Raw genomic sequence first — 19142 nt, 5'->3', positions numbered from 1 at the left:
GATGTGTTAAAGAAGAAAGCATGCTAACAAAAAAAAAACTCAATTCACACACATTATGCATAATTTCAACTGACCTGCGAGAGCTTTGATGCGGGAACGTTCGAACAGACGTGCAGAACTGTTCTCATTATCCCATTCTGTTTCGGCTGTGAGGTCCCAGCGGTTGTTGATGTCATTGTACTGCTGCTGGATCTCAACGCTGTCGAAATCAGTCGGTGAGATGGTGCTCATGGTCTCAGCTGGAAACTCAACAGCTGCCCTGGAAATCAGAGATGTATAAAGTAAGAACGACAAATAAACTCTTTTTTAGAGATCTCAATTATGTGAGAGGAAAGCTGGATAGGATATCAATCAAATCTGCATCACAGTTGCTGCACATTTAGCAGCAAAAGTTTACAAGCCTTATACTGTATGTTAGATAAGGTGGGTCAATACATTCAATCAAAACAAATACTGTATAAACTACGTTCAAATATGACTGAAAGCAGATTGAAAAAGGGACCGCAATAGATACATCATCTCAGTAACAAAATGAGGATGAGGTAACCTGATACAGCACAAACTGGACCTACCTCCAATCTGCACAAGTTTAGTATTTATTTGCACAAGATATCACAATAACATCAGAACAGGGGCCATAATTAACAAGTGACAAATGCAAACAAAAGAGCTTTATTAAAAAATATATATAGGTTTTGATTAGGAACTGAAACAATTTATTATTTAAAAACTGATTTTTGATATCCCTCACGATATAAAATAAATTGCTTATTTTTTAAATAGATATAATTTAAAATGCAGTTTCATGGCCGGCAAGAAATATATCTATAGTCTGTAAATGCTCTTAATTAAAAAAAATTTGGCAGATTCATTTTGGACCCCGCATCTGTGATCTTTGTGCTGCTAACATGTTATGGCAGAAAAAATATTACAAAAGGCAACACACTTTATTTCCATCAAGAGAAAAAGCACAAAACAATTCTTAGTGCAGGAAGAAATAGTTAACATCAAGATAAGCTAAGATTAATTCAAACCTAAACAAAAATACAGATTAAATAAAATCCCTCATGCCCTCCTTCAGACTGAGCAATCCCTTTTGCTAATCCCAACATAAAGATGAGTTCTTAGAATCCAGAGATTCTGGAAGGAAAAAGAGAATTTTCTGTGGGATAAAGTTTATCCCATAAATGTTTCAGGGCATCACTAACCTCCAGGGCCAGAAGATCAGGAAAAATGTGTATCCCTCATACACTGTTCTTTATTTTTTGTTGCACTGAAACATACACCAGTACTCAAGGACACTGGACTCTCTCTGAGGTAGTATGCATATACAATGACGAACAAACACTGATAGGTTGATAAAAAGGGGACCAATAACATTTAAGATGAATACCCACTATGATATCCCTTTGTTTTAACAAATTCAGAGCGTCAGTGTAACTTCAAATTTGAAGTTGATGGCTCCACACCTAGAGAGCATTTTAAGGAAGCAAAGGCACACTCGCCAAAATTATTGTTTCTTTCTAAGATACTTTCAAAATTGTAAGGCAGCATTGAATGCATCCTTCACAGAGAATGCAATACCATAATTTATGATTATAAAACAACAATTTTTAACCAAATTTTTGATTTAGATTTTTGATGTAATTTTACGCTTGAAGTATTTTTTTTTTCTCTTCACAACATGCTAACACCAACTCCAAACAGTTAAGTTTGAAGTCTTCCATTTACTTCTGTGTGCTATTTGTAGGATGTTTTTGTATGTCCCCTATGTAGAACATTACCAAACCAGTCTATTATGAGGTTTCGTTACAGCTACCTTAGAAGGCAGCTGCCTATGTTAGCAGTAGACAACAAGGCAGCTCAATAGGCTTTGGAACAGAGCCAGCTTGTGCATCCTTTCATGGACCTGTACCTCAAATGCAGTGACTTATTAAGTCTTTGTGCATGGCTGTATGGTGATCTGGATCAGTGTGAGCAAGTGTGTGTCTATGTGCCCATTCTCTCCCAGCAGGGTCCAGCTTTAATCCACTCGCCTCACCCTGAGCATCACTTCACAGACAGCTCCATCAGTCATAAGGGGAGCAAGAAGGGTGGGGAACGACTCTAGAAGATACAAAAGGCCTTCCAGGGACACACAAACAAAGGAACCCCAGGTGCTCATGATGGTAAAATTCGCATTCATTGATGACCTTATGAGGGATCAGATTACAGTGTATTACAGTTATTTTTTATCATGTTAAATAATAGACCGGGTTTCATGCATTTACTTGCAGCAATACTGTTAGAATCTAGAACTCTAGAATCTTTTCAAATCTTGAAAAAACTCAAGACAAATAATAGATACTCTTTGACAAGGCTGTAATAGAATTCAAGTGTTTGATTGTGATTTTTTTTCTGTCTAGGCTGACTTGAAACCTGTCGGTGCCATAACTACACACTACAGCTTTAAGAAAACTAACGATATGTGGGTGCGGGGCCGGTTCTAGGCATGGGCAGGGGTGGGCTAAGCCCACCCAAACGTCTGCCTTGCCCCCCTAATCCAAATTTAGGAACAGATAGTGTTGATCTGTTTTTACGATTTGTGCATCGATTAAAAGCAATCTGAGGTGGGTTTTGTGTTGACAGATTTGATGAAGGGCTGTAGGATGCCCCAAACAATAGCAAAAAATAACACCAGACATTTGAAGGATTTTTCCTTTATTAACTGAAAGTAACGTCGGGGCGCGTTTTAGGCTACACTAGCGCTTCAGTCTGTAGCAAAAATCCATCGCGTTTTCTTTGCCAAATTATCACTGGATGGAAGAAAAGTTAATGTTAAAAGATGAATGATAAAAGTGAATTAAAAAAATTGTTATCTATCTATCTATCTATCTATCTAGTACGAAATACAGGTACAAATGTGAACGGTACCAAACCCTAGGAAATACAAAATGAGTCAATCAACCTCAAGGGCTAAACATGTAAAAGATAGTTGGACGACAAGACAGTGTACATGTTGCGTCATTATTTGGTCTTAGAAGAAACAGGTATATTTCTGTGATATAGTAGAATGAATGTGTGTAAGCGGGAGTTTGAGTGCATGAGGCACACTGAGAGATAAACCTGTATTTTGGAGGGATCTCAACCCAAACAAAGAGAGAAGGAAGGCAGTTTCATATCCCATTAGCGTGTAGAATAAGGAAGTGCTGAAAATAGAGACTGGACAGAGCAGTTATCCTGGATTACACCCACACACTCCTCTAGCGCCTCAGTTACTGACAACACACACACACACACACACACACACACACAGCTCTTCTGTCAAATATCTACCAGGCATGATTTTAAAATAAGCATTTTGATTTGCTCAGCTCTCAGTAGCAGTTTGAAACAGGTTTTTATACGTTGTTTCAGGTTGCTCATAATTTACGACTAGTCGCACGTTGACCATAAAAATTATTGTAGAGCAAATTTAACAATTTGTGGAGCATATTTAACATCTTTTGTCTTAAGAGTGAAACCCTGTCTGACAAATTCTTTGATGACCATCAGTAGGCTATTTCAGATTTTTCCTTTCTGTACCCGATTTTAGTTACCCGATTCAAAAATATAATATAATACACATATTATACCCCAAAAATATAATAACAAACTTATGTTTTCATAAATAATACAGTTTATGATATTATGTATCGGCAAATCTCTGCAGAATAAAAACAGCACTTCCTATTCTCTGTTTTCCTTCTGTAACTCTATTCAGAGTAACGAACATTTAAGGAATAGTTCAATTTAAAATGAACATTCCAATCTCATACTAATCCAAACCTGTATCTTTTCTGCTGTGATGCACACAATGACTAGTGATTTAAGCTGCCAAGATCCAAAAAGAACAAAGAGCACCATACAACAGATTTTGTTGGTCATTAAAACGATCTAAGCCTGTACCGTATCAAAAAGACTATCAAAATCAAAAGTTCCCTGTCCCAGGACAGAAATGGTGGGCCAGTCAACCAATTGTTTGTATCTGTAATGAACGTATTATGTGCATGCATATACCCAAACACACACACGCAGAAACTCCCCTGAGGACAGGGACTCAGGTGCAGCCCTTCCAGACACAAATCAGGTCCCACCTTCCAAATCTCTTTAACCTGCTCTAGTGTACAGTACATCTCCAAAAACCTGCCTGAAGGGTTCGGCTGAGGAGTGTTAAAATCTGAGTAGTGCCATAATCCCAATCTGGTAGGATGGGGGTGCTGTAACACAACAGATTAGACACACCCATCCCACTCCAGCCCATGACACTGTGTGTGTGTGTGTGTGTGTGTGTGTGTGTGTGTGTGTGTGTGTGTGTGTGTGTGTGTGTGTGTGTGTGTGTGTGTGTGTGTGTGAAGAAAAGAAGATTAGAGTAGAAAGGGATCTGTAGGTTTGTTTTAATGTTAAAAGAGAGAATGAGGAAGAGAAATAAATAAAAAGACACTAACAGTGTCTTAAAAAAACAATGAACCACCCTATTCCTGCCTTTTACAAATCAATGGCATTTTACAAAAAAAATACAGCTACAATACAATAATCAACAATCTACAATTATCAATCATTCGGGGTCTTTGTGCTACCCATAGTGTATGACCATCAGTGACACCATTTTAAAGAAGCAAAAAATGCATTTATGTGAGAGAGAGAAAAAAAGACTACTTTTTACATTATATTTTATTGTTATATTCTTATAAATCAAGCATTTCAGTTATACAAAACAGTGTCACCTAACTGCTGGCTACTGTTATTGTTAATTGTTACTGCATTGAGTGCAGTAGGGTTGGGCCGATGGACGATATCATCGTCCATCAGCCATCAAAATGTTTGGCCGGCATCGCGATATTTATTTATTGTGCACTGATTTATTATGTTCAATAGGCTACTTCATTTTGCTTATTGTTTGCTGAAGAGCGTTTATCAGAGAGTTTATGAAAAGTATTAAAAAGAGCTTGTGACTAAACCTTGTAACTCCATTGGATCCTCAAACTGTCGGTCTAACCTCATTACTCAACCGCACCTCTATCGTCAAGGAAGAGCCGTATAGACAGTTTGGACCGTCTCTGCTTGTTTTCAGTGCAAGTGTAAATGAAGAACTAATTATTTGAATAAGTGTAGCATTTTCTTTACTCAAGAAACACTATAAAGTCTAAAACATACTGACCAGTCACAGGTGAAGCGATTATCATTTATCATCTCCTAATAAGGCCACATATTAAGTTCTGGGTAGATTAGATCGTATGCAAACTTCTTGTAATCAACGTGTTGGATGCAGGGGAAATGGGCAGGAATAAAGATCTGAAAGACTTTGACAAGGGGCCAAACTGTTATGGCAAGGTGACTGATCCAAGATGGCGCCGCAGACGGCTGCCTCGGTGTGGGACTCTCCAGCTATTGTGTTGTTTTTGTTCGTTTGTTCTGCGTTTAGTCATTCTTTTCCTATCAGTTTAACCAAAGACGAACTACTGGACATTAGGAAACACACACCAGATAACTTTTCTACAGTTTTTGATTATTCGGACGTCTTGCAGGACATTCTCGTCGGAGGGGCAGCGTTGTTGTTCAAACGCGCAGTCAGACGCAAACGTGGGAAGCGAGCCGGCGCGCTGGTTAAACTCCGCGAGCGCGGCCTCCGCACTGCACTCCCCAGTATTCATCTTGCGAATCTCCGATCCCTTCCTAACAAAACGGACGAACTTCTCCTCACCCGCACTAACAAGGATTTTTTAAACTCTGCTGATCTGTGCTTCACTGAAACCTGGCTGAGTGAAGCCATACCGGACAACGCAATACATCTGCCGGGCTTCCAGCTGTTCCGAGCGGATCGCATCGCGGAGCTAACGGGGAAAACAAGAGGTGGTGGATTGTGTTTCTACATTAACGAAAGTTGGTGTTCAGATGTAACAACACTGAAGAAGATGCATAAACTGTAAACCTTTCTACCCTCCTCGGGAGTTGTATGGAATGTATACATCCCTCCAGACGCGTGTGTGAGCGCGGCGCTACAACAGCTGGCAGAACAAATAGCTAAAACGGAACAAAGGTATCCTGACTCTCTTTTAATCATTCTTGGGGATTTTAACAAAGCAAATCTTTCACGTGAACTACCAAAATACAGACAGCACATTACATGTCCCACCAGAGACAGTAATACACTGGACCACTGTTACACCAGAATAAAAAATGCGTATCACTCCGTCTCACGGGCAGCTTTGGGGCTCTCTGATCACTGTTTGGTTCATCTCATACCGACCTACAGGCAGAAACTGAAATCAGCTAAACCTGTAATAAGGACTGTAAAAAGATGGACTAATGAAGCAGAGCAGAATCTACAGGCCTGCTTTGATTGCACAAATTGGACTGTTTTTGAAGCTGCTACCAACGATCTGGATGAGCTCACAGATACTGTAACATCATATATAAGTTTCTGTGAGGATACATGCATTCCTACCAGGACTTTCTTATCATTTACTAATGATAAACCATGGTTTACTGGGAAACTCAAACACCTTCGTCATGCCAAAGAGGATGCCTACAGAAGTGGGGATAAAATCTTGTATAACCAGGCCAGAAACAGACTGACAAAGGAGATCAGAGTTGCTAAAAGAAGCTACTCTGAAAAAACAGTTTTCATCCAACGACCCATCATCAGTCTGGAATGGCCTGAGGAACATCACCAACTACAAGTCACCATCCCCCCGATCTGTGGACAATCAACACCTGGCTAATGATTTAAACTCATTTTATTGCAGGTTTGAAAAGCCCTCATTCACACCACACACCGGCTCTGACCTGCACTTCACACATTCACCATCACCTCCTGCACTCCCATTACTCCCCCCTCCTGCCATCCAACCTGAGCTTAAGGTCTGTGTGGAGGAGGTGAGCAGAGTCTTCAAAAAACAGAAGACTAGGAAAGCCTCAGGCCCAGACGGCATCTCATCTGCTTGTTTAAAAGCCTGCGCTGACCAACTGGCCCGGGTCTTCACGCAGATCTTCAATAGATCATTGGAGAAGTGTGAAGTTCCCTGCTGCTTCAAACGCTCCACTATCATTCCGGTCCCCAAACAACTCCAAATCCCTGGACTTAATGACTAGGGCTGCAGCTATCGATTCTTTTTGTAATCGATTAATCTAGCACTTAATCGATCGATTAATCGAGTAATCGGATATTTTTTTGTGTGTGTTTTATTAACAGAATAGTTATATTAAACTTGTGTCTATTTCAGTTAAAGCTGTTATAAGTTATAAACTATAAGTTCTATAGTATGCAAGTTATAAAGCTATCTCATATGTGAATTTTCTTTTAAGATGTTATAATATAAGCATCTAAACATATTTGTGTATTCTGGTAGTTTAACGCTGAAGAAGAGCTGTAACGTGACTTGTTGTTGAAACAAGCTGTTGTTGAAAAGCTGACGCACTTTTTTTTCCGTGCGTTTTAACTGAAAAATTAGTACTCTGAATCTTTATTAAAAACCAACAGGCTGGGGACAAACCGCATCACGACATCGCTACTAATACAGTATGGGATTCAAATCAGCGAACATCAATAGGCTTAGACTATACGTTACCTTGTTTCAGCGAGTTAAGTGTATTAAGTGAATTAAGTGTGTAATGATCCCACACTTTAGATAATTTCTGCCGTTTATTTACATATTTATTCTCCGCCATCGCGCCAACTAAATTCAAAATATATGCTTCCTGAACAGGTCCGTGTGAATAAACGGTCCGTGTGAAACAATCAAATCCCTGCGCCACGCGTATAGTGCAATTTAACGCATAGGAATTTAACGAGGCTTCGAGGCAGAGTTTTTGCCTCGAGGAATTTTTGTAATCGAGTAACTCGAGTAACTCGAGGAATCGTTTCAGCCCTATTAATGACTACAGACCTGTCGCTCTCACGTCTTTGGTCATGAAGTCGTTTGAAAGACTGGTGTTGGCCCACCTGAAGGACATCACTGGACCTCTGCTGGATCCCTTTCAGTTTTCTTACAGAGCAAACAGGTCTGTGGATGATGCAGTCAACATGGGACTGCATTATATCCTGCAACATCTCGACAGACCAGGGACTTATGGAAGGATCCTCTTTGTGGACTTCAGTTCGGCCTTCAATACCATCATGCCTGGTCTTCTCACAGCCAAACTGATCCAGCTCTCCATACCATCCTCGATCTGTCAGTGGATCTCCAGCTTCCTGACGGACCGGCAGCAGCGAGTGAGACTGGGGAAACACACATCCAGGACTCTCACCACCAGCACTGGCGCCCCCCAAGGGTGCGTTCTCTCCCCACTGCTCTTCTCCCTGTACACTAATGACTGCACTTCTAAAGACCCCACTGTCAAGCTCCTGAAATTTGCCGACGACACCACTATCATCAGTCTCATCCGAAACGGTGACGAGTCTGCTTACAGACTGGAGGTTGAACAGCTGGCTGTCTGGTGCAGTTATAACAACCTTGCGCTGAACACGCTCAAAACAGTGGAGATGATCGTGGACTTCAGGAGGAACAGCCCAGCACTCCCCCCACTCACCATCATGAACAGCACTGTGGAAGCAGTGGAGTCATTCAGGTTCCTGGGCACTTCCATCTCTCAGGACCTGAAGTAGGACAATCACATTGACTCCATTGTGAAAAAAGCGCAGCAGATACTGTACTTCCTTCGCCAGCTGAGGACGTTCAACTTGCCACAGGAGCTGCAGATTCAGTTCTATTCAGCCGCCATTGAGTCTTTCTTATGCACTTCCATCACTGTCTGGTTTGGTTCAGCAACCAAATCATACATCAGGAGACTACAACGGACAGTCCGGACTGCGGAGAGGATTATTGGTGCCCCCCTACCATCCTTCCAGGACCTGTACTCTTCCAGAGTGAGGAAGAGAGCAGGTAAAATCATCACAGACTCCACTCACCCTGGACACCTCCTGTTTGAACTGTTACCGTCAAGACGGCGACTCAGATCACTGGCCACTAGAACACCCGGCACAGGAACAGTTTCTGCCCACAGGCCATTTCCCTCCTGAACAGTTAACACACCTCCCAAAGCATATGCCTTAAGTGCAATACTCCCACTGTTTAGTGCAATACCCTACAACTCAGGTGATACTTATATGTAGATTTATTTATAATATTCAAAACACTGTAAATATGTTCATAATCTGTAAATGTCTATTCTGACTAAACCCAACTGTGATACTTTTATTCTCATTTATTTTTATTTTTTATTCTTATAATTTGTAGTATTATGTTTCTTGTTGTATTTGTATATGTCCACTGGAAGCCTCAGTACCAAAACAAATCCCTTGTGTGTGCAAGCACAATTGGCAATAAAGCTCTTTCTGATTCTGATTCTGGTTCAGAGTATCTATGAAATGGCAAGGCTTGTGAGTTGCTCCTGGTCAGCAGTGGTGAGAATTTACCAACAGTGGTCTGAAGAGGGACAAACCACAAACCGGCAACAGGGTGGGATGTGATGATGTGTAGAGAGCAATCGGACACTCTCTTACAGATGGAGCGCACATGTATTGGGTAGGGCTGGGCGATAAATCGATTTTATCGATTAACTCGAATGTGTAGTTTACGCCGATTTTTTTGAATGAAAATCGGTTTTCTCTTTAACAACCGCCGACGCTCCCCTCTGGGTTCCCGTAGTTCCGACCGGGCTCAGCGCTTGCCATGATAGAGATACACAAACAACATGGCAAATGAACAAGACCGCAGCAGCAGAGGCACACCCGCAGAAAACATTTACAAGCTGAATCTGCAGGGCCGCCAACTCTCACGAGTTCACTGTGAGAGACGCAATTTTGTCACTTTTTACACGCTCTCACGCCACACATCCCTTTTCTCATGCAGAGAAAAATCGCGAAGCAAAGAGGACACTGACACCGACAGACAAGACAGAGCAGGTTACTATTGATATGAAACAGATTCTCAGCTCTCAGATTCTGTCAATTTTATTACGAAATTCAAACAATAAACACCGTTTTGGTGCTTGTAAATGTGACGTGAGAGAACGCTGACAGATCTCAGTTCAAGCGGCACGTGAAAGGATCATCTGTTACTCTTTACTACCAACTTACCGAGATGTAATAAAATCGATCGATCAGTGTGTTTCAACCGCGGAAAGATGTCCATAAAACAGCTGGAGAACAACATATGCCACGTAACGCTACATTTACCTCAGGAATCCCTTTTAATGACCCATAGCACGCATGTGGACTTAAAATAATTGCTATAGAGAGGAGTATTTTGCTAAATATGATAACTATATTACACATTCATTGCATTTTTACCTATATCATTAAAATAGTATAACGTTGTTATTATAAAAAACGCATTATATTTAATTTGAGTTAGTTTTAACCTTTAATAATACCAGCTGACAGGGCTCTCTGTTTACAGCATTAGGTGAATTTTTTTTTGAGAACAATCAACAACACATTAACGTATCTACCATACCTAATATTTATCCAAACGAATTTATATTGAATCAAGATCAGAATCAATTCACAAGAATTGAATTGAAATTTGTGTTAAGCAATAATAAAAACACTAGCATACCAGTCATTGTGCCAAGTCATTAACTAAGTCATTGTGTAAGTCATTGTGTAAGTCATTAACTTAATAAAATTGTTTAGTTACCAAATAATTTGACAATCACAACACACTTATTGTGATGCAAGTTTTTTGTTTTTTTACACATCCCTAATTCCAATCCACCCATTTTATTTTGTTACATTTTCAATGTTTTCAAAGACAGGGCCTGTCCTCTTGTCTTTTTGGCTTGTTGTTTCTGATTGTAATTAAATCCAGATCAAATCCCATAAGGGAATATTAAAACAAAATAAAGTTAAAACTTGTTTTGAACAATTTCTTTGTCATCTGCAGATTGATTTTAAGTAGGGAGATAAAAAAAATCGATTTAAATCGTAAATCGGATTTTTTGTGAAAAAATCGGGGATTTTTTTTTTAGGCCATATCGCCCAGCCCTAGTATTGGGCTGATCACACTGATTGACAGGTCTTGATTTACCTTGTGCCATAGAATAGGAGCGCACAGCTGAAACAGTACTGGAAGATCATCAAGACTCATCAACCAAGGTCTAATTACTTATTACATATTCTATGTAATTATAAAAAATGTTATGCTTTGTGGCGTTTACACATGCAGGTACACTGAACAAAATTATAAACACAGCACTTTTGTTTTTGCCCCCATTTCTCATGAGCTGAACTCAAAGATCAAAGACATTTTCTATGTACACAAAAGGCCTATTTCTCTCAAATATTGTTCACAAATCTGACTAAATCTGTGTTAGTGAGAACTTCTCCCTTGCCGAGATAATCCATCCACCTCACAGGTGTGGCATATCAAGATGCTGATTAGACCGCATGATTATTGCACAGGTGTGCCTTAGGCTGGCCTCAATAAAAGGTCACTCTAAAATGGGCAGTTTTATCACACAGCACAATGCCACAGATGTCGCAAGTTCTGAGGGGCTTGCAATTGGCATGCTGACTGCAGGAATGTCCACCAGAGCTGTTGCCCGTGAATTGAAGGTTCATTTCTCTACCATAAGCCATCTCCAAAGGCGTTTCAGAGAATTTGATGGGGTTATGGTATGGGCAGCCGTATGTTAAGGACAATGAACACGGGTGCATTTTATTGATGGCATTTTGAATGCACAGAGATACAGTGAAGAGATCCTGAGGCCCATTGTTGTGCCATTCATCCACGACCATCACCTCATGTTGCAGCATTATAATTAGGGATGTCCCGATACCATTTTTTCTGAACTGATCCGATCCGAAAAATTCTGAGTATCGACCGATACCTATCCGATCCCAGCGCAGTTTTTTTTAAAATCAAGTAGAATTTCTATAACTCCGTGTTGAACAAAAATTCTATTATAAACTAGATTAGTTGATAACTCAGCAGTAAAATTTAGTCTAGAAAAATCACAAGTGCACAATAATTGTATAAAATCTGAACATTGAGTGAAAAAATACATTTAGTGGGGAACAAATAAGAGACAATAAGTGTAGCACTAAATCTGGTAAAACGTTACACATTGCTCTTTGTATTGTTGTAAAATGCATTCATGAAAAACAAGATAACAAAAATCAAAAAGATCAATTATTTTATATATAGTCTACTATAAAATTAAGACATTTTAAATGTATAGAACAGCTGTTTAATGAGGCTGCAACATATGATAGATAGGACATAACAAAAAAGGCTATTAATAATCTTCCATTGCGCAAAAGTATTATGATATGATTATAAAAGGCTGTAATACAGTGCGGCACAAAACGCCTATGCGCATCCCGAGCGCAGAATGATGCGCTTGAAGCAACACAGAGTCACAGCGCGCAGCGCGTCGAGTCCGCATTGAAAAGTTCAAAGCACAAAGGAAAGACATAATGATGCATAGTGTATTATACAGTATCTATCTATGCAATAGTTTATTGAGTCTTTTCTTTTAAATTTCAGTTACTGTGCGCGTGAAAAAGAATTATAGTGTTCTCCAGTGTTTTGATCTAACAGACACATGGTAGAAAGGAACATGATTAAGGTACAGCAATACAGTCCAGCAAGATAGTCATTTTATGCGAAACCATAGAGCTTTATCCACAGATCAAGTATAATAATAGTAACATTGCAACATCTTGGAGAGAGTTTAATCTGTCGTAATCGAACGCGACGCGCTGCTGAATGGAGAATGATTGACAGCCGCAGCGGAGGGAAAAGTTTACGTGAACTTGAATTTAATGACTTAAATATTCATTTATATCTTATATTATACTATAGTATGAAGAACACTTATAATATAGTGCACGAAAACCTTATGGTGCCTTATGCTTTTGTGTGGCTTAACAATAACACAGAAAAGTAAATGCACAAAATCGGATTTGGATCGGCCTCGTCTGACCGATACCCGATCCGGCAAAAATGGCAGTATCGGAGCCGATACCGATACTGAGTATCGGATCGGGACATCCCTATAATGCATGCCCCCATGTTGCAAGGATCTGTACACAATTCCTGGAAGCTGAAAACATGGCCAGCATACTCACCGGACATGTCACCCATTGAGCATGTTTGTATCCAGCAACTTCGCACAGCCATTGAAGAGGTTGGAACCAACATTCCACAGGCCACATAGGCTTGCCCCACACAACATATCACCAAATTCTTTACAGTTAAAGTTTATTAATTTATATTTCATTATTATTATTATTTATTAATTTTAGAGAAAAGCTGTGCCTTTGGATTGGCAGTAGCTTGCTTGCCCAACAAAGTTACCTTTTATTTTCTTAATTCAAGTTATATATATTTTGTACATTTATTTATAATAATAAGTGAAGTAAAGTTTACTGTTCAGTGCACTGATGTCAGACTTGTTTTGGATAATAAAGTTTGTTAAATTGGTAAATACTCTACCTCGATTACATTTACATATCTTTGTTTTTGATCACCACGTTTGAGTGATCATTGCAAAAAATGTGTTTATATTCTGTTTATGTATACTGTATTCTATATACAGTACCAGTCAAAAGTTTGGACACAAATGGGAAAGTGTGTCCAAACTTTTGACTGGTACTGCACTATAATATACACGAAGAATATCGGCTGATATATCGATTTCTGTTCTTTTTACTCACTAATACCGAAATCCATAAAAAAATACCAAAAATCCATTTCGTTCGGGCTCTAATTAATAACATAAGATTTTGGCCAAGTGACAGAAAAATCTGAGCACCCACATAGCTACAGTAAACTTTATAACCTAAGTTACAAACGTAATTTAATGCACTTACTGCCTAAGATGCAGTTGCTTTAATGACGGACAAAACAAGTATTTCAAGAAAATCTCTTTTCAAAACCTTGTAACTCCATTGAGCTTGTAAAATGTTAATAATAAAAATGACAAGCAAGTGCCTGGTACATAAAATGAAACAAGACTGAGGGCGTTTTCACACCTGAAAGTCTGCACCAAGGTCCAAACCAAAGTTCATGTTTTGATACATTTTATACATTCGGTAAGTTTTGGATTGGTTTCACATTGCAATCATGCGAGCACACTAAAGAACTTTACATGACATACTTGCGTCCTGTCGTCATCATCATCTATGTGGGCTGCATCTTGACATTGATAGGTTTGTAAACAGACGAGCGTCTGACGTCGGCGCGTTGTCAATTCGGCGGGTAACTTTGACAAGAAAGAATGTTCAGACGCATTTCGTTGCCACTATACTGTTATTATTACGGCATTTCTACCTGCAACATCAACTATAAAAGAGGCTAGTTCAAATTCGCCAAATGAACATCCTCGTTGAGCAAACATTTTATCGGCGCCAGCAGGAAAGGAGAAGACTGCAAGCAATCCTGCGAGAACCACCAGAACTTCCTGTAAATGGTCTAAAAGTCCAAACCATACAGAAAATGCTTTCACACTAGAAACAAACCAAACCTTTGTTCAGTTTGATCCGGACCGAGACTGCCTCTTTTCGTTTGACCAAATTTCGTCTGTTTGGTACGGACCGTGGTCCGGGGGAGGTTTCACACCTGTAATTTTGATTTAGATCAAACTGAAAAGTCAGAAAACAAGGACCAAACAAGGTAGGTGTGAAAGGCCCCTGTAGGGCTGAACGATTATGGAAAATAATCGAATTGCGATTTTTTTTAACCAATATTGCGATTGCGATTTAATATGCGATTACTTTAAGTTCTTTACCTTCTGTATTAGTCGACAAAGACAAGCAATAAATCATTGTAAAGTAGGGATGGGAATCTTTAGGCAGCTCATGATCCGATCTATTTTTTTTTTCTTATTAATTAATCTTAATAACACTTAAAATATGTATTTAATTACATGCGTAAATACATACTTTAAATATATTTATATATATATATAAACACATTTAATTAAACCAATTACAAGTTAAGAATTTTAAATGGGCTATAAACTAATATAGCTTCAAAATATAAAAGCTAGTAAATAAAGAGGAACAAAAAAACATTACAAGCAATAAACAAAGAGTGCTTTCAGTATTTAAAAGTAGGCTGTCTGAACATTTTACATTCAAGAGCTGGAATGATTTTCCCCCATACGATACGCTGCATTCACACTAATGCACATATCTCTAGGGCTGCAGCTATCCATTTTTTTGTAATCGATTAATCTAGCACTTAATCGATCGATTAATCGAGTAATCGGATATTTTTGTGTGTGTGTGTTTTATTAACAGAATAGTTATATTAAACTTGTGTCTATTTCAGTTAAAGCTGTTATAATTTATATACTATAAGTTATATAGTATGCAAGTTATAAAGCTATCTCATATGTGAATTTTCCTTTAAGATGTTTTAATATAACCACTCTAAGCATATTTGTGTATTCTGGTAGTTTAACGCTGAAGAAGAGCTGTAACGTGACCTGTTGTTGAACACGCAGTAAAAGCTGACGCACTTTTTGTTCCGTGCGTTTTAACTGAAAAATGAATACTCCGAATCTTTATTAAAAACCAACAGACTGGGGACTTTAATTTTTTGTTGTTGTCTGTAACTATTTGTCGGATGTGAAATACAAACAAGGTCTCGCAAAGACTGCAATACAATATTTGTTCCTCCATCACGTCCCGGTGTGTACAGTGAATGCATTCTGAAATTATTGTTGCATGGCTACATAAAAGCTTAAGCAAATGTGATGCATTGCTGCAATTGGTCTGACTGGCGTGTGTGTGTGTGTGTGTGTGTGTGTGTGTGTGTGTGTGTGTGTGTGTGTGTGTGTGTGTGTGTGTGTGTGTGTGTGTGTGTGTGTGTGTGTGTGTGTGTGTGTGTGTGTGTGTGTGTGTGTCCTGGTAAACCCTACATTATGGGGACAAAATGTCCCCATAAGGATGGCAATATCTGAAATCCTTGTTCGTGTGGGGACATGTTTTTCTAAAATATATTTAAGCACCCCCAAAAAAGGAAAATATGCATGCGTTATGGATATGACGGAAAATGAAAGAGTTTTTGGAATACTGTTCGATTTCCTGTAAAGTCTGTGAACTTTTAAATCCAATGTATAAATATTGCTATCCACATGATGAAGGGGTCTTAGCTGAACATAAAAATATCAATGTTTATGGATGTGACGCGTCTGAAATACATAGAATCTGTTCGGAAAATCAACAATCAAACCATCATGGCACTTTTGTTGACGCATAATGGCTGTGTTTTCACATTAAGAAGACTGTCTGAAATGATTCTGAAGATTTTTGAAGAAATGATTTTTTTAGCTTGGATCTTACTGTACATCTTAATTCAATATGTAAAAGTATTGAAGTATTGGTTTTTAGTATCATCTTACCATTTTATCCATCTGTTGTTGTGGTAGGTGTTTAGCTTTAAGATAACGCTATCTTCGAGCTGTCAAAACCTGAGCCTGAATGACAGGAAGCGCGAGCGAATTAGAGGGCGGCTGTTTCGCGCCTAAACCAATCAGGTTCCTCGCTCAATTGCAGGACGCCTCTCGACTTGGACGTAATACTATAAACACATAGACGGAACATTAAAGCAGAGACTATTACGGAAGACAGTCAAAATTAAAATACATTAAAAATTAATGTTTGTCATATAGGAGTTCAAAAGGTTTCCTCCACAGTCAGGTGAACCGAAGGACATTATTGTCCGTAGATGTGAGTCTCTAGCAATCATGTAACGTTTACGTTTTTTGTGTCTAAATGATCGCACGGTTTTCGGCCAGTTTATGGATTTTAATGCACAGTTGCGAGTCAAAATCATCACATTTTATTTCGTATAAAAATGATTTGACAAAATAATTGACACGCAATATTATTAGCCTATTATTATTATTATTTTGTCAGCGTGATCGTTCCGAGCCTCTAAAGGGACGTGGTGGTGGAAAAAGCACATACAGATTACACAATCAGAGAGTTGCCCATTTCTTTTCGTTTTGATCTTTGCAATCTTTCTATAGATAGGCTATATTTCTGAGAGGCATACGTCGAGTTTCTGTTCAGTTATGAGACGCGCTCAAGTTTACATGTTGCAAGTGATCGCACCTCCATGCTATATTTGCTTATTTATTAAATCCAGGCAATTGGTTGATGAAACTTTGATTTAAAATTAAGATAAAATTTATACAAAACGAAATTCACTTTAAATAAAATCTTTCTACAAAACAAAACTTGAAATGAAGTGGCCAAAATCATTTCTGTCTTGAAACAAATCACAATAGTCATATGCATGATTTAATATGAAGCGTCCGTAACGGTCACGTCCGTAACGCATTATTATGGTTGTTCAGAGCAAAGTAGTGAGATGAATTGTCTATCCTAATAAGCATAAACATAATTTAGCTTTTTAAATAAAGTTTCAAATTATTTGCATTTATAATTGTCATATTAAATAAACTAAACCTTTAAAACGTTATGGACGTGACAGTGCACTGAAGTGTCAAGACCTCTTTATTATAGCCCTTATAAATTCAACAGGCAGTGCTGTTATGACCAAATTAGTATATTTATTTCTCAGGCATGCCTCAATCTTTCTGCAAAATGCTTACTGTTAAAATAAAGTTTAAAAAGGGGGGTCTTTGATACCTTTTTTTGAAAACATGATATATGGCTGGTTGAAAATGTAATTTAAGCATTGTTGCTCACCTCATATCTGGTGGATAAACAAGGCAATTTTCTTAAAATTTTTGTTAAAGCACATTAATACAGTATATTACAGACCTAAATGGACAACTTAAAAAGGGTTTTGTTATTTTGGTTAAAACTTTATTTTTTCATGGTAAAGATGACCTTTGCATGGAATTGCCCCAAACCGCATCAGGACATCGCTACAAATACAATATGGGATTAAAATCAGCGAACATCAATAGGCTTAGACTACGTTACCTTGTTTCAGCGAGTTAAGTGTATTAAGTGAATTAAGTGTGTAATGATCCCACACTTTAGACAATTTCTGCCGTTTATTTACATATTTATTCTCCGCCATCGCGCCAACTAAATTCAAAATATATGCTTCCTGAACAGGTCCGTGTGAATAAACGGTCCGTGTGAAACTATCAAATCCCTGCGGCGCGCGTATAGTGTGCGTCATAGGAATTTAACGAGGCTTTGAGGCAGAGTTTTTGCCTCGAGGAATTTTTGTAATCGAGTAACTCGAGGAATCGTTTCAGCCCTACATATCTCTTTTGAAATTGTAAATGTGGTTTGTCCTGTTGGTTTAAAATATAACTGACCGTGTTTACATTAATTTCACGTCAAAAGCATTTTGAGATGCAAGTACATTTAACCAATGAGTCGCTCACAGCCGCATGCACGAGCACTCTTCACAAAACGCGCGTAAGTAAGGAAATTTCCGGTGGCCAAGACCGCGCACTGCAAGAGTAACATCAGAGCGGCAAAACCTGTGGAATGAAGCCCGCGACTGTCCTTGTAATTCGCTTAAACCCCAAACTTTATGAAAGCTTATTTTTCGGAAGGTTCGAGCGGTGTCGTGTGTGTGTGTGTGTGTGTGTGTGTGTGTGTGTGTGTATGTGTGTGTGTGTGTGTGTGTGTGTGTGTGTGTGTGTGTGTGTGTGTGTGTGTGTGTGTGTGTGTGTGTGTGAGAGAGAGAAATTAGAAGCAAGCAGAATACGTTTGTTTCTAAAGCACGCGCAGCGTCATCACGCATCTGTGTTTAAAAACTAAGCTCTGACTCGATTCTGAAATTCTCTGAATCGATCCAGAATTGTTGGAGAGAGAATAAATAACACAATATCACATGCATAAAAAATAAACTGTTCTTTCCTGTATGCCAGACCTATGCGTAGCGTGCCAAGTTAATGCTTGATCTGCAGACTGCTTTTCTCTCGCGTGTCACGTGACCAGTGAAATCGCAGCTTTTGCGGTTACAAAATCGCATTTCATCATCTCGCGATATCGCAAATGCAATTAAACGTTCAGCCCTAGGCCCCTGACACAAAATCTCAGAGAGAGACACACGCTTGGCCACTTCTAATTGGTTGTTTGATTCCTGCTACTACAGACAAGACAAGACAAAAGGAGGAGAGGAAATCGATAAAGTTTTAGGGGCAAGTAAGTGTGTGTGTGTGTGTGTGTG

At 38.9% G+C, this 19142-nt stretch overlaps 1 protein-coding gene across 7 annotated transcripts in view; it reads right to left on the bottom strand.

The window, feature by feature from the left end:
* The window catches only part of sptbn2 (spectrin, beta, non-erythrocytic 2), a 124867-nt gene that overhangs the window by 68426 nt on the left and 37299 nt on the right, over positions 1 to 19142 (bottom strand). For all 7 annotated transcript variants that reach the window (XM_077231211.1, XM_077231213.1, XM_077231209.1 and 4 more), the window contains one exon: positions 75 to 259. In XM_077231211.1, the coding sequence (XP_077087326.1) occupies positions 75 to 231 (157 nt within the window). In that variant the 5' untranslated portion in view covers positions 232 to 259. The remainder of the gene's footprint in view (positions 1 to 74; positions 260 to 19142) is intronic.

The sequence above is a fragment of the Siphateles boraxobius genome, unplaced genomic scaffold, assembly GCF_051911475.1.
Source record: "Siphateles boraxobius isolate OS27281-9 unplaced genomic scaffold, OSU_SipBor_1 16, whole genome shotgun sequence".
NCBI classification, from domain to species: domain Eukaryota; kingdom Metazoa; phylum Chordata; class Actinopteri; order Cypriniformes; family Leuciscidae; genus Siphateles; species Siphateles boraxobius.
This window is presented reverse-complemented; position numbering and strand designations above follow the sequence as displayed.